Raw genomic sequence first — 27093 nt, 5'->3', positions numbered from 1 at the left:
ACAGTAACAGCACCTGTACCCACACTTTAAGGAGTTTATAATATAAAGGCCAATTTGCTACACCAGAAAGTTGGTGAATGGTTTCATTAATGGTGAAAATTTGCTGAGTGGTAATTTTTATTTTTATTTTATTTTCCAAAAAATAGGAGCGAGCGAATCCGTGAACCAAGGAATTAAATTGGTGTGGCCTTACGAGAAATAGTCTGTCATATGCAAGTAGTTTTCTTGGCTTATTCCTGTGGTATACTTGCCTTTTTTGTTTTTAGAAATAAATGAATGCCTTCAATTAAAGAAAATATGCTATAATTTATGCCAGGGTTATATTTGCAGCAAACCTTACACAAATAATGTAATAGGATCTCATTCTTATGGCAAAACAAATGTACTGTTGTATGTCATTGAACTTATCTGGTAATATCACTGGAAAGAACAATATTAAATGGATAATTTACCTCTGTGGAAGAATTTCTGTACAAAGCTACACAGATTCTTCAGCAGCAAGGTCTACAAGATACCAAAGTTGTCACATCAAGCTAAAAGGGGAAGGTCTAGTGGTCTTTAATTTCCCTTCAATATAGCTGGAAATGAAATACAGTCCGTCTTCTGAGGGTGTCACTTTTGGTGTTCAGCACCAGGGAAAGGTCTGTTACTTTAATTATATTAGAGATTTGGGAATTCTAAACTGTTAAATTTGTTATAGTGCATTTAGCATCCATTATGTTTTGCCATGTTCATACATATGTACGTGCTGTGAATGTGTTCCTGATGTGTACATGTACTACGTTGTGAGTACTTCTGAATAAAAGATTTAATTTCATGGAGAAGCGTCTGCTGAGACTTGATGTGTTAACTATGCTCGACTTGGTGTATAGAGAAGGGTTTCACTTTTAGCTAATAAAAGGAGACAAACTGCTGGATTGCAAATTTGTGTAATTCATACATACAGCATGGCTAGAAGTAATCCAAGACAAAAAAGTAGCTTCCTACTGCCTTGTTTATTTTTTCTTTCATGTCACAAAACAAAACAAAGGGAAACTTTAATAATTTTATGCCAAAAATTAGTAACTCAGTACTATCTGTAGTAACTGTATACCAAATATAATATTTATACACCCCTATGGGTTTTCTATAAAGTAAGTAGAGTGTCTACAAATATAACATGGAATGTAGTAATGTTGAGAGCTTAGCTATTAATATGCTGTCCTCTCAGATTGACATGTATCAAACACAAATGACAAACTAAGTCATCCTTGTTTTGAATTTTACTATAATCATTGCCCCAATGTCATTACTGCAGGATAGACCTGATCTAGCAGTGCCATAATCATGTCAATTGTACAGTTCAATGTAAAGTGATTAACAAAGGCTGGACATTACCTGCTTTTTTGAAAAAGTTCTGAAACAACATAAAGCTTTGAGTAGTTTTAGAAGCTACTATATACTTGTAAGATCCTTAGCAAGAGTCTGACACTAACTCTACTACATGCCAAACAAACCTCCAGATTTAGATTTTTTACTACCACCACTTCTGTACCCTCTTTTGCTGCTGTCCAGCCAAGATGGTAGCTTTCGTTTAGTTCCCTGTGAGTCTGGTGGCTGGGATGGGGACTGTGTGGACTGGGAGGCACTGGTATAGCTGCTGCTGGCTCGGGGACTTGCAGCAAACTGAGAGAGGAGCTGGGACGGCTGTACATTTGACTGGAAAGAACACAAAATGGAGCAATGTTCATATGATTTAGAACTAAAAACGTGGATAGATAAAAAACAGCATGGGTTAGATGGAATTCAGCACAAAGGATAGAAAAAAACATGATTGTATGAACCATATTTAGCTCCAAGGACTGATAAACATTTGTTTAAACAAATGTGGCATAAATGCTGTTCAGCACCAGAAACCAAAATACATTTAGCACCAGGGACAGGAATGTAATTGGAAACAACATGATTCTATGAAAAAATTTAGCTCCAAGGACTGATAAACATAGAAAGCAATGTGGCATAAATACTGTTCAGCACAAGAAACAGAAATACATTTAGCATCTGGGACAGGAATTTTTTGGCAAAAATATCTAGGAGTATTGTTCAGCACCAGGGACAGAGGCACTATGTTTTATGCATGATACAACATAACAAAACTATGCACAGCTACACTAAAGGAGTTCCATAATACAAGTACAGTTCAAAACAAGAGGTCTCAGTGGAAGCCTATGGAATAGACCTTTTCATTGATCCCATTGTATGCTGGGAGACTGTGGGTAGCACTGTGCAAACAAAATCATTACCGTGACAACATAGATTGGATTGGTAAATGTGCACCGTTTACGCATCATCAATATCATGATAAAGGCGATGTTAGCCACAAGCTTCTCGAAGTGTTCTATGCCGTAGGATCTATGTCTAAATGAAATTTCCTACCAAGTTCCCATATATATCGGCATCGTCTGGAACTGCCATCCCAAACTGCAGCTGTAGAATGGCTAGGACCATCTTGATGTGGCCATAGTCTATGTGGTTTGGTAGGACCTCCTTGATGGCTGACAGACGGCTAATATCTGGTGAAGACATACAGAAAATTTTAGCATAATTGATACAAGTCTTTGAGAAGATTTGAATTTGCCATGCCTATGGAAACTACATATTAAAGAAAAGGTAAAGGTCCCATAGCCCTTTTGAGGCTGTATACAGGCATGTATATTGGGTTGTTAATCATCTTGGGAATGGCATTGGAAGGCAGGGCCCATTCCTCTCTTTTCACTGCCTATTTTACCTCCACATCTGAAGTCAGGTACCCATTGGTAAAGTGAGGAAAGCCTGTATTAAGGAAAGGCATTTCCAATGGACACAATATCTAGTCACAGTGCCAGAAAGAAATTCAACCATGACCCCTGTATCCCATGTCTTCTTACTGCTAGGCGATCATCAACAGTAAAACACAATGCAAAATCCCCCCAGCTTTCATTCATTCATTCATGCTAATAAATCATGAAGCCAGCACGTTTAGAAAAACCTCAGTGATAATTTGTAGACTAAGGATCTACTCCACTCTTTGTTACAACGGACGTTAGCCTTGTTGTTACTATGTTATATAATGCACAATGTTAAAATGGTTTCAGAAATGAAGTCTCTTCCCTGACAACTGCACAAAGGCAAGCATCATCAGTAAGTGGCTACTGACGTCACTGCACTGGCAAAACAGGAAGGATGCCAACACTCCAATCATTCACAAATGGAAAGATGATTACCTGTAGGCATCAACAGTGTTTGTAATGGGACTAGGGCTGACACAGGGAGTGACTGTTTTTATAATGTGATCCTCTTCAGACAGCTGCCTGCTGATGAACTCTGTTCAAGCTCCATGAATCCCACATAATTTTGCCAAGTCCTTACGACCTTAGCTCGGTGGTAGGTTGAAGGAAGTTACTCCATGTATAAGGCCATGCCTACCTTTTACATAGTGCTAATGGCCTTGCGGTTATGCTTGCTACATGTAGCATGTACATAGTCATTTGCTAAATTCCTCAAACACACATTTTTTCTCACTACCAAGGTCTAAATGGGTACAAACATACACTCAGTTGGAGACTAAAGTTAGTGGAAGGAGAGATATAGAATCCTTTTAATACTGTACCTTAGACACAGTGGATAACAACCCAGTACCCATAGTAAAATTTATATAATCAATAGGACTCTAAAAAAAGAAGAAAGTTGTGTTTATTGGGTAACATAAATCTTGTTAAAAGGCTGTTGTGTAACACTAATCCTTCTTCAGAAATGATTGGTATTTCTGACGATACTTTGCAACACATGAAAAATTTCCATGTTAATGGCTCTTATATAACTCTTTTTTTCTGGAGGATGTTAAGTAGCATGTCAAAAGAGCTTGGCATAACAATGAGCCTTGACAATGTTATGCAATACTGACTAAAGGCCAAATGTGTGACCTCAATTTTGAAGATATTATGTAAAAACATAAAAGAAAAATGTCCCATTATTGCCTTTTTGGGGCACTAGATGCAGTGGGTTGTTATCCACTGTGTCTTGGGAATGGTAATTGGTATGGCTCATCTATATCAAATCATTTTATAAATTTCTAATTATTTCAATTATTCTATTGTTATAGTCACTGCTAAATTGGATAACACCTTGGAAACAAAAAACTATTATTGAAACTGGTTCTTATATAACATGAATGCTTTGCAGATTTGGGAATGTGTCAGAGTGTTAACAATGATCAAATACATGCCAAAATATTCAGACACTTTCATTTTCCACCTCTCTAACCTTAAAATGATATACAATCCTCGTCACGCCTTTCGCCTGACAACCTTCGAACTTGAACATTACTTCAAAGTCACCCCAATCACCTTTTATAAACCCGGTAGATCCATCATTCAAAAACCGAACAAGAAACTGGACAAGTACCTTAACCTTCAGGGTCAACTGAAGACAACTGCCAGCAATGTACAGTTCAGGAATAGATAATGAAGCATAAAGGATACAGTAAACTCATCTTCAAGTATTGAAAGAAATACTAAGCATTGGGTGACTGTGAATGCAGTTACTAACATTTAGCAAAACACAATTGATGTGTCTTAATTAGAGATGTTTATTCCTATCCGTAAAAAATAGATAACTTAATCAAATCATGTCTGATAACTTTTGGGCTTATTCAAGGGTTGGGTCCATTGCTAAGATCATGATTTGATTTAATATATAATCTTACCCATTAAATTTGATGGCATGAAATATTGTTTCATTGGGAATGATTAAGGAGCTGTTTTTGTCATAAATTAATCAATTACCAAACCTTAACATGAGGATTTTAGTAAAATACAGACCAGGACATTTATCTAGGAAAACCAAACACAAAACACAAAACACACCACATTTTATTTAATAAAACGCAAATCAGGGCACTTCTATCCTTTTTAGTTTTTACTTGCTTCCACTGCTCTCATGCAAAGGTCGCAAAACTCATGTTCTTTGATTTGAACTTGCTCCAAGTTTCCAGGTATTAGCCATCAATAGAGCGTTGCTACTGTGCAGTCTTCTGGCATGCTGGCAGTGATTTGGTGGGACTTGGATCAAAGCCAACATTGTTATCATCAAGACTTGCTTAGTGACCATGCAGTGTTACTGGTACACATTACTTATTTTCAGGGGATAGTCTTCTGCTTGGTTAGCGACACTAACACAATAATTGACACCGGAATTAGATATCTGCTGTGTTCCAGTGGAGATGACAAAACATCCGGCTTATTCCAATGTTGGGACCATTGAAGCCTAAATCCTTTTGACTTTATGTCAAGTATCCCTTCCTGGCAGGTTCGAGGTGGTCAAAGCAATTGTATCTCCAAGTTGAATCAGGGAAATATAAGCAACATGTGCCATCAGAGTTGTACTTGAGAAGACCTTGTGGCTTGTGCTTTGTTACATTGTGGCCTCAATTTCTGGATTTTCCTCTCACTGCTTTCCATGTCTCAGAAGGAGCTGTTTCAACAGTTTTCTCTACAAAGTGTTTTTTTTTGTACTCACCACAAAGTGTTTGATTTCTTTTGTGATTACCTTATAATTCAGCCACCCGTCTACTTCCCGTTTCTAACGAGCATAACATTCAGTGATCCTGTACATCACAAGAAGACAAGGGCTGACTGCAGTGCAATCATTATAGATGTTGGTTAGCTGAGGAATGAGCCCACACTGCTACATGTATATAGAGCATTCAGATTGACCAGGAATGCTAGATTGAGGTTACAACTTGCCACAATATCCAACTGTCACCTGTCTGACAGTAATGTTGATCCTAAGTTAGAATTAGAATCATATGGCACATTTTAACTTAGAATTCCCTTAAACTCCACACTGCCAACCCCAGCATGGTCATCCAAAGTAATAATGGAACATTTGCACACCACCTGTCAGTTGTGTCAAGAACTGCAGACATAAACAGCAGCCATCGAAGTTAGCCTTTTCCACACTGCCTAAAGGGACATTAAACTACAGGAGCATGTGTATCTAAAAAAGAGCATGATCTGAGCGAACATTGCTACAGCAGAGTACAAGGCATGCAATGATTCAGAATTTTGCAGTATTTACCTGAGTTGATAGGAGGCTTCCGTATGGCTTTTGTAATCTCATCTCTCATCTGTTCTGTCAATCCAGCTGTACAAAACATTAATCAGGCACCTCTCAGTACTCAAAGATACACTAAACACAGTAATAACATATTACATGCTTTCACAAATCCAGAAGTAAGATCTAAGCTCTCATCTAAATGTTATTTATCATGTGAGTGTAGACACGACTAATGTATATACTGCTGGTTTCCATTCAAATGGAAATAAAGCCCCCACCTTTCTCTATGTTGACTGGATAGCCTGCAGAGATGGCCATGGACAGATGGCCTAACACTGTGGTAGCCTTGATGTTCCTTTCTCGTGCAATCTGGTCCTGAAAAAAAATTTTTCTCAATACATGTACATATGCCGGGAAGGTACAAGTTACTTGCTTTTTATCCAGGGACTTTACGATATAATTACATGTATGTGATGATAAAAACAAGAGCTCACTATCACCCCCAAAAGTTTTTTAATAAACCATGTCGAGAACATGAGAAACAACAACCAGAAGTGCTGCTGCAGTGCCAGGGAAAGCTGCCTGGTTTCCCAAAATCTGATAATTTCTTTGGTAAGACAAGATCTAATAATATAACACATTTTGCACTCCATAGCATATTGAGTTATTTTGTTCAATCACCAACACAGATATGCTGTTTCAGACGAAACAAGAAAGCTTCTGAAAAAATCTGGCTGGTGCGTATTTTGGAAAAAGCCTGGATGTTAAACAAAATCACATGAAAAAAGAGTTTTTAAACATCGAAACAAGAAAGCTTCTGAAAAAATCTGGCTGGTGCGTATTTTGGAAAAAGCCTGGATGTTAAACAAAATCACATGAAAAAAGAGTTTTTAAACATCGAATTACTGATTTGGTCTGTCTTCTATTAAAAAAACATTACCTGAGATTTGTCTAACAAAGAAAAAAAATTGTAATAAGTGGGGATCGAACCCACGATTCAAGGCTGCAGAAGCAAATTGCTACCATCACCCAGTGCCGTGGGCCGCTAAGCCACGGTGACACCATTACATCATCGGGCATATAGAAGGGCGTATAGAAGGGTTTGGTTAAATTGAGTGATCCATGCATTCATGCATTCGTTGGTTGAACTAACCGCTTCTCTCGCCAATAATTATCTTTAAAGAATGAAATGCAAATATTGACAGCTGAAATAACATTTATTGCGTTACTACGATGGCCACAACTGCTATAACATGCCATGAAGGTAGGTTTAAAAGGCTTGCGGCAGTAAGGATAAGACAAGAAGGGCTTGATCCATTGAACCATGCATTGAACCATTGAAAGACCCGCTTCTCCCGCCTCAGAGCTGGTGCTACGCACCAGCAAAAAAGCAACAGAAACAATTATTTTTTCGTAAAACCATTTCACATGCAGCAGCATGTTGGAAAGACTTACCAGTCCCAGGTTATCACTGTGAAACATGGTGTAGGAGGTGTGCACTGTCTCAGTCAGGGGTTGGCAGTTTTTGTTAGTGGCCATAGTCAATAGATCTGCCTGAAAGAGCCATATACACAGACAGTATACATACATCAGTCAAAAGGGACACTGCATCACCCTATTCCAAATTGAAACAAAACTACAATATCCCATCCCTTTGTAAGCTTGGCTTTTGGTAAATTTCTTGTTTAACTTCAGAAGGTTTTCTTGCTTAGCTTCATCTACTAGGGATAAAAGAATGAGGTGAGCAGGGAAAATTCTAGACTAATTTCATTTCCTGCATCCTAACAACTTCATGTTGTCCTCAAGGACTGGCATTCAACATCCTACGTCAGAACGGCAAACACACACCAGGACAAAAACACTTGAATGTACTACAGTACCTCCATTTTTAAAGAGGTAATAACATGTAAATGCACTTTATACGTAAAAACTGAAATTATAGTCTTTACGGTGCTTTAAAAAAATCAAATTTAAATATGAATATGTTTACTAGTAACATCCTGAAGAATTATCACTATGAACTCGCATACTTTAAGTAAAAAGTCTGGTAACACCATTTGGTGTCCCAAGTACTTATGAACATGACATCAGACATTTTCTAACAGAAGTTCCAAACCTGTGTGTTCTGTGTGGGGAAGTTGTCCATGTTCAGCTCACTGTGAAGTCTGCAGAATTCTTGGATTGCTGGAAGCATCTTTGGTCCAACTCTCTGAGCGCACACGTCTGATATACCATCCATGTTCAGTAGGCTGGCCATGGACTTGGGTCTATCAAATCAAAGGAAGGTCTATTAGTGGCTAATTATCATGCACTTCTTGAAACATTATGGTTGTTACACTAGATCTGTCCTTGATACTGAAGCTATATTCACATTCATTATCCTCCTAGTGACAGACTTCAACTGTCCCTGGTGCTGAATTCACATTCATACTGAGTATCCTCTTACTGTCTTCACACTGGTCCTGTCCCTGGTGCTGAACTCACATTCACACTGATTATCCTCCTACTGACTTCACACTGGTCCTGTCCCTGGTGCTGAATTCACATTCACACTGATTATCCTCTTACTTACTTCAAACTAGTCCTGTCCCTGGTGCTGAACTTACATTCACAAAGATTATCCCCCTACTGACTTCACACTGGTCCTGTCCCTGGTGCTGAACTCACATTCACACTGATTATCCTTCTACTGACATTACTCTTATCCTGCCCATGGTGCTGAATGTACCTTTACACAGATTGTACATAATTATAGGTATATTCCATACCTGATCTTGGCCATGTCAGCTAGTATCTTGTTGCTGGCCACATAGAAGGGAGGGGCGTCCATGTCATGAGCTATCTCATTCCTCACTTGCATCAGCTTACCATACAGCTCGCCCTGCGACATGCAACAGAGCGCACATTTTAGCGTGCAATGAAATTTGACAATTATCTTTGTACAACATAATGAGACTCTAAATGCCCACAGAGCTATTCTACCATCTCATCTGGCACAGAGCAGAACTAAGTTAGGTAACATTTTATGACAGAAATATGACACTGAGGTCAACATTGTCTTCAATGATACAAAGAAAAAAGACAACACAACCCAGAAATCTTAGTTGACATGGTGCAGCACTAAGGTGTTCTCAATACTAAGTGGGATTTGGACAACACCAATTTGATAGAAAGTTATTGAAGAATGTTTATCAGAGGACTGGCCATCATTAAAAGCTGTGTTACATTGCTGAGTAGTGCCCAATACACATTTGAGACCAACTTTTTTATCAAATGGTGCTGTCCAAATCATATTCAGTATTTTGAACACCTCAAAACTGTGCCATGATTTTTAGGTGAATGAAGTTTAACGGGGGTGACTACAGACCTGTAGCTTCTCCTCCTGTGGTGATCTTGTCTTCTGTGCAGGAGGAGTGCCAGAGATGTTGACCCACCCTGGTACAGAGCTGGCTACCCAGGAGCTGGTCTGGACAGTGGGGAGGATACGTCGTCCTGGGGCAGAACTGGAACTGGTGGAAACAATCACAATTATCCTTCCACAAAGTTACGGTGTTACATGGCATTGTGTTTATTTGTCATAAAATCGATCCAGAAGAATTCAATCTATATTTTTCAGACACAATATCAAATATTCATAAACAGATCTTAACCATCATCTTCAACATTGTACATATCAAAATAAACAAAATTTCTTCCTTTGTAAAAGTTATGTTTTATTGTATTGATATAGTATCATGAAATTTGTAATAAAAAGAAAATAGTCCAACAGACAAATGGCTAAAAATTATATACAATTGGAATCATATGGAATCTCCAAATCCAAAGCATCACTGTTTGACTAAATATGATCAATTATAAACATCATATACATAGGTTTTTATGAAATTGACATAAAGTGACTGTTGATTGTGTTTTCTCTCAACATGTCTTAAGGAGAAAGTATGTTAGATGTAGGATTCTATACAAAATACACATAACATATACCTTGCAGAAGCTTGAGTAGAGGGAGCCCTTGTTGCATTGTATGGTTTCCCTGAAGTGAAAGGTAAAGACGTACTGTCCTTCTCAAATGACAACAGCTCCTGATACAAGAAAAATGAAAGAAAATTGAAGAAATACTGATTAAGTGTCTTGATTGCTTTAACAACAACAAAAATATCACTTTCCATTCTTGCAACAAATTCAGTTAAGCTGAGTCTTATATGTTAGTAGTATATTTCTTCTTATTCAATTCTTACTACATAAGGCCTCTTGAGGGTCTTGGGTTGCAAGGATAGGATTAGGGTAGCATCTCTGCTCCCCAAGTCAGAAATATCATGATTGAGACCAGCTCAACTACTCACTAAGCGGGAGGTTTAACTTACCCAATAGGAGAAATAGGGGTTCCAAAGATTGATGAAGAACATTACCTTCCCCATTTGGACCAGAAATACTTTTGGCCAACTCACAATGGGATGAACACCTATCCTTCTCGATAGACATGTTTACCAGTGTGAGAGTATGTGTCAGACTATACCTTATTGGGAGCAATCTTGAATTCCACTGCCTTGCCATCAGACATGAGAGCTTTGTTCAGCCAGTTGCGCCCTTTGGTCGACAGCACCGTGAGCATGTATGAAAACTTGCTGAAACCGCCACCCCCTGCCTTGGTCTCAGTCAACATGTCTTCCTGCTTCAACACACGAGCTGAAAAGACAAGATGATATCTCTTGAAATCTTTGTGGGGACTTAATTTCATGAAGGAAGGAGAAAGGAGATTTTTGAGTTCACAGTTTAAACAATTCTGCAGTACTCCTTTGCAGTAGTACTGTGAATGCAGAAATGTTCGCGGTTTTCGCGGTGACCACTTCACCGCGAACTTAAAACCACCGCGAATATTTTTCTATTATGGTATTAGACTGCAGTCTATGGTGTTTCCGCGAAAATAAATCCACCGCGAAAAGTCCCTTTTCCCGCTACCGCGAAATTAAATCCCCGCGAACTTAAATGCATTTACAGTAATTCAAAAGAAAAAATTATCAATTATAATAATCACATCAAAGTTATAGATTATATGTGTGTGCATGTGCAATGTTGTATAAGGCTGATGTCCATTCAAGTCTCAATCATTACTATGTAATAAAAGATACTTACCAAATGCTTTCCACCATTTTTCTGAGCGATGCCTAAGAAACAGACAAATAAACTTATCATCATTTGCAAATAGTTTGCACTTAGGAAAAGCATTTTATCATAAGCATTTCATAAACTTTAAGTTAATTTGAACAAAAAAAGTAATATTTGTCACCAACTACATGTTAACCTTCACATGATCAACTATTGCCTTGCCTAACTTTAAAGGAAAGCATTCATGTAATGTGGTAACCAGCCTCTCCAGCTCTGTCCTGCCAACATGCTATATAATGTGTCCGAACACCACAGGGTGTCTGCTACTTTTCCAGTAACCATGGTGACAGCTGTCTGGTCCAGGCTATTAACTCTTTTTATTTTGAGAAGAATTAGAAGAGGAAGAACCGTAGCAAAAACAGTATGTTTCCCTTCCTTGAGGGTGAACATGATGTATTACTACAGCATTCTACCTAAATGAGAAATTTATCAAAGCCATTATAACATGCCATGAATACTTCTTACATACCTGCCGCTCCCATACATCTTCATTTTGTAACACCTGTCTGGAAGCTTCTGGTTGGTCTAGGGGAAGAAAGAAGATTTGAACATGTTGTATAAACAGATTTTTTTTAAATGTAAAAAAATACTATTCTAAAGGATACAACATTCTACTGTGTTCTTTGCTCTTTAATTAACCAGAACTTTAAAATACAAGATTTATATTGCAATACTTAATTATAAAGCAACTTTGACATAATATGTGATTAGTACTTACAGAGCCCATCAGGAGCATGACTGGAACAGCCAAGCCAAAAGTCTCTCCTGTCGCCTAAAACAACCATTCTCTGCATTAGTATCATCATATTGAGAACTATTCAACAAACTACTTACTTGTAAGTTCTTTATCTTTTATAAGGGCATTGGTGGGCCACAGGTAGTTTTCAAAACACAAATATTCTAGTTTGTCCCTTACCTTGACAGCATTAAGCATGAGCTGTGCCTCTTTGCTGTAGTCCACCTGAGTGTCCTGGTTCATCTGAGCTGTGGTCAGTACACGGGTGGACTGTCCAGCTCTGTTGGCTGCCTTTAATCTGGGAAAAAAACATTGCTTTTGTGCTCTATTTTTCAACAAAAAAGTAGCTTGACATTTACTACTTGTTATTATTTGTAACACTTTCTCTTTTGTTCAAATAAATTTACCCAACACTAGAATGAGATTACAATAAAAGTAAAGGTGTGTTAAAAGTGCATCATATTGTCATGAGAAACTCTTTTATGGCCGTGCACACGGAAAGTAGAGGTTTGGATGGCACGTCGAGCACCAGGGATTCTACAAGTTGGTGTGTTATGTTTTAACCGGTTATGCAAAACAAAGAAAGGAAGAAAACAGAATCTTAAAGAGAATTCTACAAAGACCCACTTCTCCACACAGTTGTCACAGCACTGGGCCGTACCACTCACACTACTCTTGCAGTTCTTGTCAAAATGGGACAGGATCATTCTGTGGAATAGTTTAATATAATGACAGAATTAAAATACAATTTATGGCTTAAAGTGCTGTGTAAAGCACTGGTGATGTCAGTATAGTCATACCTAGTAGTTAACATTGTCTTTGATTTTTCCCTTTAGAAAATTTTGTAAATTATCAATGAGTAGTAAATATTCTATCAATGATTGATATTTATCATTGCATGGCTGTACTAAATATTACTCACTTGCTCTCTCGCTCGCTCGCTCGCTCACTCACTCACTCACTCACTCACTCACTCACTCTCCGGTTTAACGTCTGTTTAATCAACTTAATAAGTAATTATCAAATAACCATTCTCATTGACTAGTACATCAAAGTCACCAAGTAAACGTAAGTATGTGAAAAGTTCTCATTTGGTACCGTTATGTAAAAAGAATTCCCCTACCTTCTCCTGCACTTTGTAGTGGCCAGGTATTTCTCCATTTTATTGATCATCTCGGTTTTGTGCTGTCGGAATCTTTCACTTGTGATGTCATTCAGGAAATATCTATGGCAAAAAAACTTACTGTAAATATTTTGATGCAAATGAAAGATTTTAGCACTTGACATAACTTTTCTAGGCACTCTGGCATCATTACTGTTAATTGCTTTGCTGCTGCCATAAGGTATCATCCCCTTTGTGGATTTAAAAAAAATGCTATTAATGATAGTCTTACCTTAATTGACATAATAATAGTATAAGTACACAATTTCATGTTCATCTGATATCATGCGAATCAAAACAACAAAAAAGTCCCTGCTTTATTGATAGTAAACAATAAGTGAAAATGCTCTGTACAGTTAAGTTCTTCTAGCTAGTTACATGTAGTGTTGACCTAACCTGTCAAATATTGTTTAGGATAATCTACTAACCCAAATATTAGTTGCGAAGAACTGTACAGAAAGCATGACTGAATGAATGATGTGATGATTTAAGACAACTGTCAACCAAAATTTTCACCAAAAGATTAATATGGCTGAGCCATGTTCAACAGATGTTGGGTGACAGTATCCCCAAAGTTGCCCCACAGTTTGAGGAGAAAAAGGAAATCAGGACATCCCAAAACTCATGGAAATGCTCTGTGGGCAGAGATCTAGCAGCCATAGGGGCATGGGATGCAGCTCAGCACTTAGCACTGTGAGGACAGACCCCAGTGGAGAGAACTCACAGCCTTACATCCCTCACTGGAGTGAAGAGGATAAGTAAGTAACCTGTTTGTGATAAAGTCCTTAGGACTGTAGAAGACGTGACAGGAACTGTTCATCCCGTCTCTCCCTGCGCGCCCGATCTCCTGGTAGTACGACTCGATGTCCTTGGGTGCACCATAGTGGATGATTCTTCTCACATCGTGTTTGTCAATGCCCATTCCAAATGCTACGGTGGCCACTATGCACTGAGACAGGGTTCCAAAAATGTTAATACTACTGAAAATCAGAGTACAGTAAAGTTTGCTGTGAATGACGTAAGAAAGTTTGCTGTACTTAAAGTCGTTATGATACTAAAATATTAAACTTCCAAATCATATTTAACAGTCACTGTAATAGCTTAATTTCATCAGCGTAATGTATTGTGATCTATGAAAAACAATGTTCTTTCCATACTTAAACTCTCTGATCCAAAATAAAATTATATATGAGCTGATTGTTCTTCCATTATGTCCCTGTGTTTCCAAAAATTATGACACTGAATACTATAAAACCAGGGATGTTCATGAGTGTATTGCTTCTGAAACTAGCAATAATGATCACCTGTAGCTCGTCTCTGATAAATCTATGGTGAACCTCCTTTCTCTTCTCATTGGACAGGCCAGCATGGTAGATCTCACACTTCACTCCCATACCTACAACGTACATCAATCCATTCATCAGTACATCTACATGTGTATTATCTTTATAAAAAGCATATACTCCATGTAAACTGTAATCTGCGATAGAGGTCTTAATGATTCCTGGCTAAATATTGCTGTATACAGTGTACCTTTGAGAGACTGCCCAACATTCTCAGTTTCCTTCCTAGTTGGACAGTACACGATGGTCGGTCCATCAAACTCATAGTAAAACCTGTAGGGTGAAACAGCAGCAACATGTTTTAAAACTGTTACCCTTGGGCTAGTTATATGTGCACTTTGAACACCAAATATTAATTAACAGTTACTGTAGTAAATGGCACAGCATATTTTCAACATAGATGTATCAAAATTTTTCAGTTTCTGAAAACAAGTTACACTTACCTCCTTGATGTCTCTCTCATAAGGCTCTTCAGATCATGTTGTATGTTACCCTTACTGAACACCTCTAGAAATAGATTCTGCCTAAAAGTATGGGAAGAAAAGAAATTTGACATTGATTGAATCTGTAAAAAAACATACAAGAAACTAAAGAATAATACTTAATAAGTGCTTGAACAGGTCTTTTTTTCAACTTGGTAATCACAACTCCAGAAATTGTCCCTTTGTCCTCTGCTTTTTGGACCAAGACAAAAATCCTTTCCATTAAAAAAGTCTATATGAAACCGATGAAAAGTATTTTTGTTTGATAAAAATGACAGACAAAAATCAACAACATGGCCTTCCAAACAATTAGTGCGATTAAAAAAATAGCAAATCTGGAGATCTAGACAGCCCATGCAGGTGTGTGTTGATGCTTAAAATATTTCAAAATAATCTGACTTGTATAAAGCAGCTAAAAATTCCTAACATCAAAGAGTTCGACATTAGAGGAATGTAAGTCTAATTTACCTGTCAAAACTTGTCATGGTGATCTGAGGGTTCCTCAGGCTAAGTGATTGGCAGATGTCATTCTTGACCTCAGGTGTGGCAGTAGCAGTGACTGCCATGATAGGCACCTGTCAAATCAGTAGATATATCATTCATAACATCATGATAGTTAAGCTGCATTGGCCTAGTGGGCAGAGCTGGGGAGCTTGCCTTGCATGAGGGGGGTCACTGGTTGGTTCCAATGCCAGCTGAGTCATACAAAAAATATGAGAAGTCAGTAGGAGGATAATCAGTGTAAATGTAAGTTCAGAACCAAGGAAAGGGCCAGTGTGAAGTCAGTAGGAGGATAATCAGTGTAAATGTATGTTCAGCACTAGGGACAGGGCCAGTGTGAAGTCAGTAGGATGATAATCAGTGTGAATGTGAGTTCAGCACCAAGGAAAGGGCCAGTGTGAAGTTAGTAGGAGGATAATCAGTGTGAATGTGAGTTTGGCACCGAGGACAGGGCCAGTGTGAAGTCAGTAAGAGGATAATCAGTGTGAATGTGAGTTCAGCACCAAGGAAAGGGCCAGTGTGAAGTTTGTAGGAGGATAATCAGTGTGAATGTAAGTTCAGCACCAAGGAAAGGGCCAGTGTGAAGTTTGTAGGAGGATAATCAGTGTGAATGTAAGTTCAGCACCAAGGAAAGGGCCAGTGTGAAGTTAGTAGGAGGATAATTAGTGTGTATGTATTGATGTTGTTGCTTGTATGTTATTGATTTGTATGTACTGGTGTCATTTTTATGTGAGGGAGGGCAACTTGTAAAGGTTGTTCGAACCTGTTTTGCCCTCCCAATCACTGTGTGATGAATTCAAATAAACAAATAAACATGTAAGTTTGGCACCAAGGAAAGGGCCAGTGTGAAGTTAGTAGGAGGATAATTAGTGTGCACGTAAGTTTGGCACCGAGGAAAGGGCCAGTGTGAAGTCAGTAGGAGGATAATCAGTGTAAATGTAAGTTCAGCACCAAGGAAAGGGCCAGTGTGAAGTTAGTAGGGGGATAATCAGTGTAAATGTAAGTTCAGCTTGAAGGAAAGGGCCAGTGTGAAGTCAGTAGGAGGATAATCAGTGTGAATGTGAGTTTTGCACTAGGGACAGGGCCGTTATGAAGTCAGTAGGATGATAATCAGTGTAAATGTAAGTTCAGCACCAAGGAAAGGGCCAGTGTGAAGTCAGTAGGAGGATAATCAGTGTAAATGTAAGTTCAGCACCAAGGAAAGGGCCAGTGTGAAGTCAGTAGGAGGATAATCAGTGTGAATGTAAGTTCAGCACCAAGGACAAGACCACCATGAAGTCTGTAGGAGGATAAACTGAGGCTTTGCTCTCTCTGCTTCGACCCCAGCAATTATGGGAAAGAGAACACATTACTTTAAGTTGAAAATAATTTCAGCAATACCTGTTAGATGGCCCTTGGTGTAGTGCTTGTGTCCCACATGTGTCCCAATGGATATGTGTGCTGCCCATGATATGGGGAGGAATTAAACATGCACAATTTTGCTGGAGAGCACAACATGAAAAAGCAGCTACATGTATATCAACAATTTAGTGCTGGACTGTTTAAAGGTTATCAATTCCAAGCATTCCCTTGTACGTAACACAGAAGGTCTCACATTAGGTAGAATGCCCCTGATCTTCCCCAGTGTTCTGTAAGACGACCTGAAGTCATGACCCCACTGGGAAACACAATGGGCTTCATCTATGGCGATCAGGGTGATACCTGCAAGTAACAAAGAGTTGTCTCTCAATCCATACATCCTACATACATGCACAGGTACAAAAGCTTTAGATTCTGCAAAGTTGCATGCAGTACCTTTCGGAGAAAAAACAACAGATTTGGAAGTACCCATAATTATATCTCAAAGCTGTATGTACATGTATCGAAGCTTTACAGAAACATGATATATATAGCTTTATAGAAATATGATATTATATTAATATTATATGATAAACCAAAGAATTGTTCATACTTGATAACCAGTGGCATTAATGGTATTACATTAAACTCAACATATTGGTTTATACATTTAACTATACATAGGCTAATTTGTTTCTTTGTACATGTATATTGTAGAATATCTTATGGAGACCTTACTTTTGTTCTATCTAGTATAAAGATCGTATCATACCAATTTTCTTGTCCAAGTCCTTGAGCACACTTTCCCCAGCTCCTCCAGCAGCATATTCAGGAGTGATGTAGACAACACGGTATTCTCCCCTACAGAACACATACGTATAGTCAGGATATACATTTCAATGGCATTGTGTAGTCTTTAAGTATTCAGTTAACAACATAAAGGATAAAGCTGTATCATAATGATTGTTAGCAAGTTTGTATTGCATCCCGGTTGACTGCCTTTTGGTAGTACACACCAGGTCTGTACTCAAGAGAACCAATCACACTTGGGATGACTCCTGCACTTTCAATAAGTTTTTTTTAAATTTTTTAAAATATTTTAGGGTAGTCCCTACAGTTTTAAAAAAATGATTTCCAAGGGAGCTGCCTGGGATGACTCCTAGACTTTCAATAAGTGTGGTGGTTCCTTTTACATGCATTTGCTAAAGGTGTTGCTTGCCTCAAGGGACATGCCTAACCCAAGCTAGGTACTACACATTTTAACCTGAGAGAAGTGAGGAAATTGTGTGAAATTATTTTCTCAAGGGCACATCATCAGAGCATATCATGATCAGGTGAGTCAAACCCAGGACCTCTGGGATTTGAGTAAAAAAAAACTACCTACAATGTATTACGTTGTGTGATGCCACTGTGTAAATTCAAACAATTCATGGATTCAAACAGGGTGTGTTTAACATAAAAGCTCAAGCACTTAAAATAATATGTGGCTTACATGACTCAAGTGTACTCTTACTGATCCTACATGTAGGTTCTTAACAGCTGCAACATCTCAAAACAATTTGGCTATATGATATTTACATCACAGCAACAATGGCAATCTAATTGTTTATAAAAATAACACAATGCCTTTATGTCTAACATAGGATAATAAAAACAATTACCTCATCAGGTTCCTCATGACATCTGCTTTGTCCTTCTGTGCTGACCCCAGGAAACATGCAGGAATGTTAGCCACTCTGGAAAACAATTGAGAAGAATAACATATGTTTCCTATCATGCATATCTTATGCCATAAGATAAGTTATGGCAAATGATAAACTGTTTTAAGTCAAGGGGAACAGAAATTAGTAGGCTATGCTCTGCATTTATTTTAGATCTCTGAACAGCTAAACATTTATTATTTAATGAAAATAATGTGCCTGACTGATAGATGTAACTATAAAGATACATTCAAAAAAAAAATTTGTATAAAACCCTATATCATACAAAAAGAATGAACAATAATTGTTTTCTTAAATGCAGAGGTGGAATCTAGTTAGTATGACTCTGTACTTCACTTTAAAATATCTTTTACTTTAAACAGATAAAAGCACATTATTGAGTACTTGCCACTGAGATTTCATGTTCTCATGATTTCATTCTAGGTACTTAACTTATAACATCCCAAGAGAATCAGATTCCCAGTTTATCACCAAAGCCACGTACTTGAGCCCGAGGACCTGGTCCTCCATGAGTGAGATGAGGGGAGAGATGACCACAGTGGTGCCACCAGTGTACACAGACGGGAACTGATAACACAAACTCTTTCCATAACCTGTGGGTCAGAGAGAGGAATAACCAAAAAAGTCAGCAAACTAATCAAGACAATATTCTTTTTTCAACCACAAACATGTTATTTCTTAACATCAACAAATGTTACTCAGAGCTACAACTAGAATGACAAGCTTAGCACTCAAATTTACCTGTTGCCATGATACAGCAGTTGTCTCTTCTTTCCTTCAGTATAGAGCGGACAATTTTCCACTGCATCCTGAAATGCAAAGACATAATCATAACAGTTAAATTTCAAAATATACATTGCCAACTGTTGTAAGTGCTACTTGAATACAGTAACTTACATGTATACACAGTCAAGCAGAAGCAGATATCTCAACACTATCTAACTCACTCACACTCCTATCTAACTCACTCACACTCACTCACTCTCTGGTTTAACGTCTAAAGCCATCCAAAAACATTCATACCATAAAACATGTTTTTTTTTCTTAATGTGCTGCTAAGTCTTGGTAATAAACAGATAAAATTCTACTTACGGCCTGAAGTGAGCATGGCCAAAGTATCTCTTCAGTGAATCAATTGTGTCTTTGTCAGGTGGGGGAACGGAAGGGTCTGCAGAAAATAGAAGTTGAGTAAAAACATTGGGTCATCATTCAGATCTACTGTAGGAAGCTTGTGACAGAGGAAACAGATATGCATCGATGATATGAACATACGGTATAAACAGATTCATTGAATCAGGATTCCACTTCTTGGTCCTAGGTCAGGGTTACTAACCACTGAAATATGGTGTGAAACTAGCATATTGCTTTGAAAATTTTTAACATACTGGGTAGAAAGTATTGGTCATGTCTAGTCCTCTGTACAGAAGAGGTCCTTGACCCCGAGTTTAGAAACTATAAACTCTACTTAATACCATTATAATGTAACCCACATTTAAGAGTCGTTGACCCCATCCCCCTTCAGAAGCCCATTGCTCTTTCCAGGACTTGTTGACCCCACCAGGAAAGTTGCATAGAACCAGGATGTACAGGGTTTTAAGTGGAGCCGTGGCTCAGGTTGGTTTGTGAGAAAACATTGTATCAGGAGCAACTCTGGATCTGGTCAGTACGAACTGTGAAGAGTTCAAAACACAGTGGTTGGCTGTTCCTATAATACAGCTGGACTGCAGAAGAGGCTCCTCTGTGATCTACATGTACATGACAAGCACAGCAGTTGGTGAGTCTGGCTGAGGCAGGGGGAGCTTAACTGGAACTGGCTGGCTATCCTCAAGGTTGTGAACGTGTCATTCTGAATGGAGCAGTGAAACTTTGACTTGAATCTCTACCAACCAGGAACCTGTTGTACTGTACATGTGAGGATTGTCCAATAGCCTACTGTTCAGTTCATTGATCAAGTGACATTACATGTTCATGTACATGTATGTGCAATCACCTCCTATGCATATAAAAGAGAAGGTTTTCTGATACACAAGGAAACTGTCTAAGGAGGACACCGTAAGAACATTAAGAGACACAGTTCATATGACTGCTTGATCAGGTTGAGGAACTCAGCTAGATAAAATACAAAGAAGTTGGATCTGACCTAACACAACCTGACTCCACCATAGTTAAGATGGACCTTTGGCAAACCCTTACATGGCTGTTCCATGTACTGCTGATCCTCCTGGTTTCTGCCTTTGATGACAACAACCCTGATGATGTAAACAACAAGGATGTGAACAATCCAGATTTAAAGAAAGGAGATGCAAAGATGCCCAAGTATGACCATGCAGTCTGCAGTGAGTTGGGCTTCAGCAGTGCACTACTCTGTAGCACCTGTGAGAAGCTGCAGCTGTTTGGTCTCTCACTGCTGTTCCAGGACTGCAGGCTCTGCTGCCAGGAGGAGGATAAGATGGTCTCCTCTGGCAGTTTCCGGGCGGTACTGCAGCTGTGTTTCCAATGAAAGTTGAAGCACCTCCCGGAGCTGAGAGCCTTTCTCCGCGGTCCTGCCGCCGACTTGCCCGGACTTGAAATCCGAGACGTTCGTGGCGCAGATGCCACTATCTCTTTGCTGGATGGAAGCGGGAACTTGTACCGGGAGTACGCCATCAGACACTGGACCACAGAAGACATCGAAACCTTCTTGTGGGATGTTCTTGCTTAGATTTGTACAACTTTAATCGTCTGAATAAACAATCTTAGATAGTCTACTACTGTAACAGTATTAACCATAGTCAACCATGTAATCTCCATCTGCAGTGGGTTTCTTTGATATTGAGTTGAAAACAGAATAGAAAGATTGCCATTAATTAGGGGAAAAATTTCCTACCGCAGACCCTACGTTGCAAGTATTACTTATCTTTATAACTGATTTACTATCCTGTCCGACCTGTGGATGACGACCGTGCAGAAAACCTGACCTCAGGGCTGCTCTGTTTGATGGGTATACATACTGGGCCTCAGGACAGGAATGATGTTCAGCTGAATCGGACATCTTACATGTATGTAATACAGCTGTACTATTCGTTTAATATTCAGTCATTTAAAGAACATGGCAAAAAATACATCTCCGCTATGAGTTGTTCCCAGGACATTTTGCTTCCCTTCTAGATACTCTTTGTCAAAATAAATGAACTCCTTTCTCAAACCTTCTGTGTGAAAAAAAATCAGGTTCTTCAACAACAAAATAGCTCTCACATGTGCATTATGCAATATAGTCATATCAGTGTAATAACTGTGTATAAATGCAACTTTGCTGTGTCTTGAAATACAGTCAAACCTGCTCAAGACGACCACCTGGGGGACCAAAAAAAAAGAGGTCAATTTGGACAGGTGGTCGCTGAGAAGAGTATCGACTCAAAACATGCCCGATGCATACTATAAATGGTTTGCATTGTGTTTAATGGCAAATATGAAATAGCAAGCCAACTGCACGCAAGCAAAGAAGCGAGGTCTTAAGTGCCAAATACAACACGCACATTGTAAATTGTAAATTTAACCCCAAGCCTTTATCGAGCTTATATACGATACAATGTTTTAAGGCTCAACATTTGTACACTAACGTTTTAGACAGTAAGGAAACTTTGATGTTGTCAGTTACCATACAAGCCTTTATGCATCACTGTGTTCTTGATCGCCGTATCTGAAATAACTACAGTGCACCTTTCGAGTTCGACGCCCGGTACGTCACGATAGCGAACTTACCCATGGGTAAATATACAGTACAGTTGGACAAAAGCACTCACACAGATCTTTCTTAAAAAGGTATCAGCTACACAGATCTTTATCAAAAAAGTATGAGGCTATATACACTTCAGCATTCGTTCACTTTATAATGATATAGATTTTTAAAAAAAAACTTCTGTAACAACTGAATTCGGATTTTCTTACAACGAAATATCCTCCCATATTACAGTACTCAGTAGACTGCCCCATTGACCCACCCATTGACCGCCGCCATCTTTATTCTAAACATAACATCGTAACAGCAGTCAAAATCTGACGCAAACTGGCCGATTTTGGCACAAAATCGCGCTGGTTATCACAAAGAAATGGATGAAAACCTCAATTTTGAAAATGATGCGGTCATTATGGGTCCTTATTTGGTCCGGTCGCGGTCGCGTTGGCTAGGTGGTCGTTGAGAAAAGGTCGCTTAATGCTTACGTCAATGGGAAAAAAAATCGGGACCGAGAAAAAGTGGTCGAAATGGCCAGGTGGTCGCTGAGTAGAGGTGGTCACTCGAGCAGGTTTGACTGTATGCATTTTAGAATTTTCTGTAGGCTACCAAAAGCTATACAGTGGAAGCCGCTTAATTGCACACCCAATTTGCCAGTGAATTCCGTGCAATTATCCGGCGTGTGCCATAATGCGGAGTTGGTCATTTGGACCGCATCACCACGGTCGGAGGGGCCGAGAGGTGGTATGGGAGGTAGTACAACGCACAGTTTATTTACGTGTTACAGTAGTGCTGTACCTGTTGTGCTCCGGACGTCATATACATGTCTTCAGGAAACATCGTACTGCAATGCACTTGAAATCGAAACTAAAAGTAAGTTACTGTATACGTTATGTAGCTGCCTGATCACGAAACTAAAGCATTGCAACGCCGAAGTTGAGTGTTATGTCCGTCTGTATGCCCCGAGTCGCTGTGTTGTTTCTGAATGGCTGCCAAGAACATAAAACCACTGCATAAGTATTTCTCTGCGATCCTAATTACAGTAATTAGACAATGGACAGATAGAGAACAGTTTTTATTGAGTATGTCACAGCAAGTTGTCTGCCAAATCGTAATGCGGGGTTTGACGACCTTTAGCGGGCGGGCGTCTCTTCATGGTGCCGACCCCACAATATCGCTTTCTTTTGATCCCAATAACAATTTCATACATGTTTTCGGCTTATTTATACCGTGTCTGACGATTTTTAGCACGCATTTTCAGTCAATTTGATGACGATGTTTGGCAAATTTTCGTGCAATTATCCGGCGTTGGTGATTTTTTGTTGTGCAGATAAGCGAAGTCACTAACAATGGAGTGAATGGGAGACGGTTTGGGATTTTGGGATTCCGTACAATTACCCGAAGTGTGCGTTTATCCTAGGTGCAATTAACTGGCTTCCACTGTATAATTAGATAATAATACTTCTTTTTGTGGCTTGCTTTTAATCAATATCATTCTTTATTATCATTCTTAAGGTAAAAGGTAAAACATGACATTAAGATGTTGGAAAGTAGTTTGAATGTCAATGTGAACATATATCGTAGTCAACATGTTTAATTCATGATTATTAACAGTTTTGGTAACATAAGCCTCTAGGCTTTACAATGGACATACACAAAGTAGCATGAGCTTTGAGACAATAAATGAAAAAAATCTCTTACCATTTTCTTCCTCCTCCTCTTCTTCTATGTCAGTTTCATCGTCATCTCCATCATCCACAGTGATGACACCATCTGTACACATGGCATCTATCTCCTGTCACATGATCAGGCAGGAAAGATAATTAGTTTACCTTCTCAACCAATGAGGAGCTTAAACACAATCATATAGTTGGGTGATTAGTATACATATTTAATTTTAAGACTTATTATGGTGTGTTCCAAATTATAAAAATTTCTATCTAAAATGTGCAAAATTTTACATAATGTCAAGTTTTTCAACACAGACTTTGTTAGATGGCCTGTAGCTTTTTTATATTTGCATTTTCTTTATCCAATAAAATTAATGTAGCCTCTGCTGGGCATGGATATGCAATATAGAGTATAGTCATTGACATTATAATCATGTACAAGTACATTCAAATAGAAAAAGATTTCTATATAGTTACACCAATTCTCAAAGTCAATAAATTCTGAAAACTAAGATAAAATCACGTCAAAGAAGGTTAGACATCCAGGTGCAATCACACATATACAAGCATGCACACACACAAATGTATATACTCTATACGTGTATGGCACACACACAGCACACAGACACGTATGGCACCAAAAACACATACACATGTAGTGATGTACATGCACTAGTATGGCACCAACACACACACACACACACACACACACAGACACACATATATTATATGGCACAAAAAACATAACCTTCATGGCATATAGCCTGACTAGACTACACATAATTTTTTTTAGTGAAACACATATTTGTGTTAGGAGGCAGACCTCAAGAGCTTGAGTGTCAAAGTCATCATCAAAATCATCATCCAGCTCTGTGAATGAGGTAGTGAGGGCCTCTGCTTCGGCTCTCTCTGCAGGTGTCAGCTCAACCTGTAAATGAGGGTATTTACTGAGATCTACTATCACATAGTCTATCAAAATCTGGTAACAATTCCCTGGATCTATAGTGGCCCAAGTTTGCACTAGGCTAGGATCACAACCTGACTCGAAAAGAGTTTGATGGTGACCCAGTAAATGCTAGAAGCTGAAAGAAATTAAAGCTTACAGTGCTTTTTAGTAGGTGCATTATAATTATATTAGAAATGTATCTTATCAACAAACAAGTTGTATTGATGACTATTTGAATGACAAACAAGTATATATAATATAGAGTACTTAAATACCTCATCCTCTTCATTTTGGAGTCGTTCTAGATACTCATCTTGATCCTGGAAAGAGAATTCAAAGTAGATCTAAGAACTTATACATATGTAAACTGGACAAGTATTCAAATGCTGATTGATTATCAAATGGTTGCCGGTCTATTCTGTAAAGGGAAGGGATCAGAGGAGGGAATCCGAGCTAGCATACATGTAGGATGGATACATATATCTTCCCTTGTATATATATATATATATATATATATATATATATCTTCGTGCTCTCTCTTCCCTTGTATATATATATATATATATATATACATTGTATTTCTTCCCCTTCCCCCCAAATGGACAATTTCTCATTTTCTTCAAGTACTCCTTTTTCATGGTCTCAGATTGTACCTGATGTCCATGAAAATAAGTCTGAAACACATGTGGTAACAGAGTGGGAAGGTAAAGGTCGACCCGACAACATCTTGCAGACCATAGTGCCAATGAGTTCTCAATCCTCTGTGAACTCAGGCGCAGTAATGGAGGGTAGAGCCAATCCCTCTCCTCCCACTGCCTTTTACCTCCCCACAAAGTCGGGTATCCAATTATACATGTGTGTAGTGAGGAAAGTTGTGTAACATGCCTATCCTTCAAACATTGGGTATAAAGAATGCCAGCAATTGAACCCATGTCCATGAGCTCTTAATTCTGGTCAGCTAACCTAATCATGATCACTTGGCCATGGGCAACACAACAGCTAGAGCAAGATTTACTAAGAACCAAAACCATTCACCTCTAAGTCCTCTTCATCCATGGTCATGTGAACAGCACGTCCTGGTCTGTTTTCTACTTTACTTTTGTCTTTAGTGACTGATGACGTTTCCTTGATCTTCGTGCTCTCTCTTCCCTTGACGTCTCCATTGGTGGATCCACCCTCCAACAGCAGTTTGTACACCTCTGCTAGAGCTGCTGCGGCATTGTCTAACAGTGTCTTGCACTTAATGTCTGTTCCTTTCTGTATCGTTGCTCCACCGGACAGCAGACTTTGAATAGCAACTGTGTGCTTTTGCACAGTTTCAAGCTTGTCCATGTTCTTTTGAAGTGATTTTTTCAATCTTCTGAGTTTGTAGTGTCCACCCTACATAAAGAGAAAATATTGAAGGCTAGCATATGGACTGGGGTACTAGTATTTGGATTCAGTAGGGGATACCGGTAACGTTAGACGTATGGAAAGCTCTGATTGGCTGCCATTTCGTCTTTCAAAAGGAGTTTTTCCACTAATTTTGTCAGTAACAACACCAGGAAACAGCCTGTCAACAACCACTGTTGTTGACTTTTGTCAGGCTAAGCCTGTCAATAAGAATTTTCCCAACTATGAACAACAGGCTAAGCCTGTCAATAGGAATTTTCCTCAATTATTTTGTTCCCTGCTGCTATTGCCTGTCGCTAAGGACTTTTTCCCAGCTTATTGGCTAACTAACGTCTGTTGATGTTGTGCGATCTGCAAGCAGATCCTACAGTGGGAAGGCTGGAAAATACACCTTGGGTGGGAAATGCACACTCCTACGGCCAGCTTATGATACTATCTTATCCCACCAGAATATCTGCTTGGAGAATTTTAAAATTTGTAGTTTACTGTAGCAGAAAATCGTGTAAGTCGGTACAAAGGAATAACTTCAAGACTTTTTCACTGTTGACAGGAGGTTCATGTGAATAACATATAAGCCTAATACCCTAGCCTTATTCAACCTTTTTATAGTGCATTAGAAATTGACAGGGAACAGCCCCCCTCCCCATGATCCAACTTTAACTTGTCAGCTGCTTTTCAAATGGCATCCACCACAAATAATATTTTGTACATACCTGTACCCATCCGTCTTATTCATGTGGTTACTTAACCCTGTCGGTGATATTGTCTCGCATTTTCCCCAAACATTATGAAGATATTTCCCGCCAAGCAGCTTCAACCGGTTCAACCTTGGGTCCTGTGGGGAAATAT

At 38.8% G+C, this 27093-nt stretch overlaps 1 protein-coding gene across 1 annotated transcript; it reads right to left on the bottom strand.

The window, feature by feature from the left end:
• Window positions 1-252: 252 nt before the first annotated feature.
• Window positions 253-27078, bottom strand: LOC118411373 (Werner syndrome ATP-dependent helicase-like). The gene is made up of 32 exons (XM_035813622.1): window positions 26958-27078; window positions 25888-26232; window positions 25128-25172; window positions 24730-24834; window positions 23938-24031; window positions 19617-19692; window positions 19266-19333; window positions 19009-19117; window positions 18465-18539; window positions 17576-17664; window positions 17060-17166; window positions 15433-15539; window positions 14926-15006; window positions 14673-14755; window positions 14444-14535; window positions 13907-14088; window positions 13101-13202; window positions 12605-12685; window positions 12158-12275; window positions 11960-12013; window positions 11711-11766; window positions 11209-11240; window positions 10592-10761; window positions 10060-10157; window positions 9443-9584; window positions 8844-8956; window positions 8192-8342; window positions 7531-7629; window positions 6354-6450; window positions 6097-6162; window positions 2416-2552; window positions 253-1698 (listed from the first exon to the last, which is right to left on the bottom strand). The coding sequence occupies exons 2-32, from the start codon at window positions 26182-26184 to the stop codon at window positions 1480-1482; spliced, it is 3345 nt and encodes a 1114-aa protein (XP_035669515.1). The 5' UTR covers window positions 26185-26232; window positions 26958-27078; the 3' UTR covers window positions 253-1479.
• Between the last annotated feature and the right edge of the window lie 15 nt (window positions 27079-27093).

Source organism: Branchiostoma floridae, chromosome 3 (assembly GCF_000003815.2).
Source record: "Branchiostoma floridae strain S238N-H82 chromosome 3, Bfl_VNyyK, whole genome shotgun sequence".
NCBI classification, from domain to species: Eukaryota; Metazoa; Chordata; class Leptocardii; order Amphioxiformes; family Branchiostomatidae; genus Branchiostoma; species Branchiostoma floridae.
Note: the sequence above shows the minus strand (reverse complement) of the source record. Positions and strands in the feature narration are given on the sequence as shown.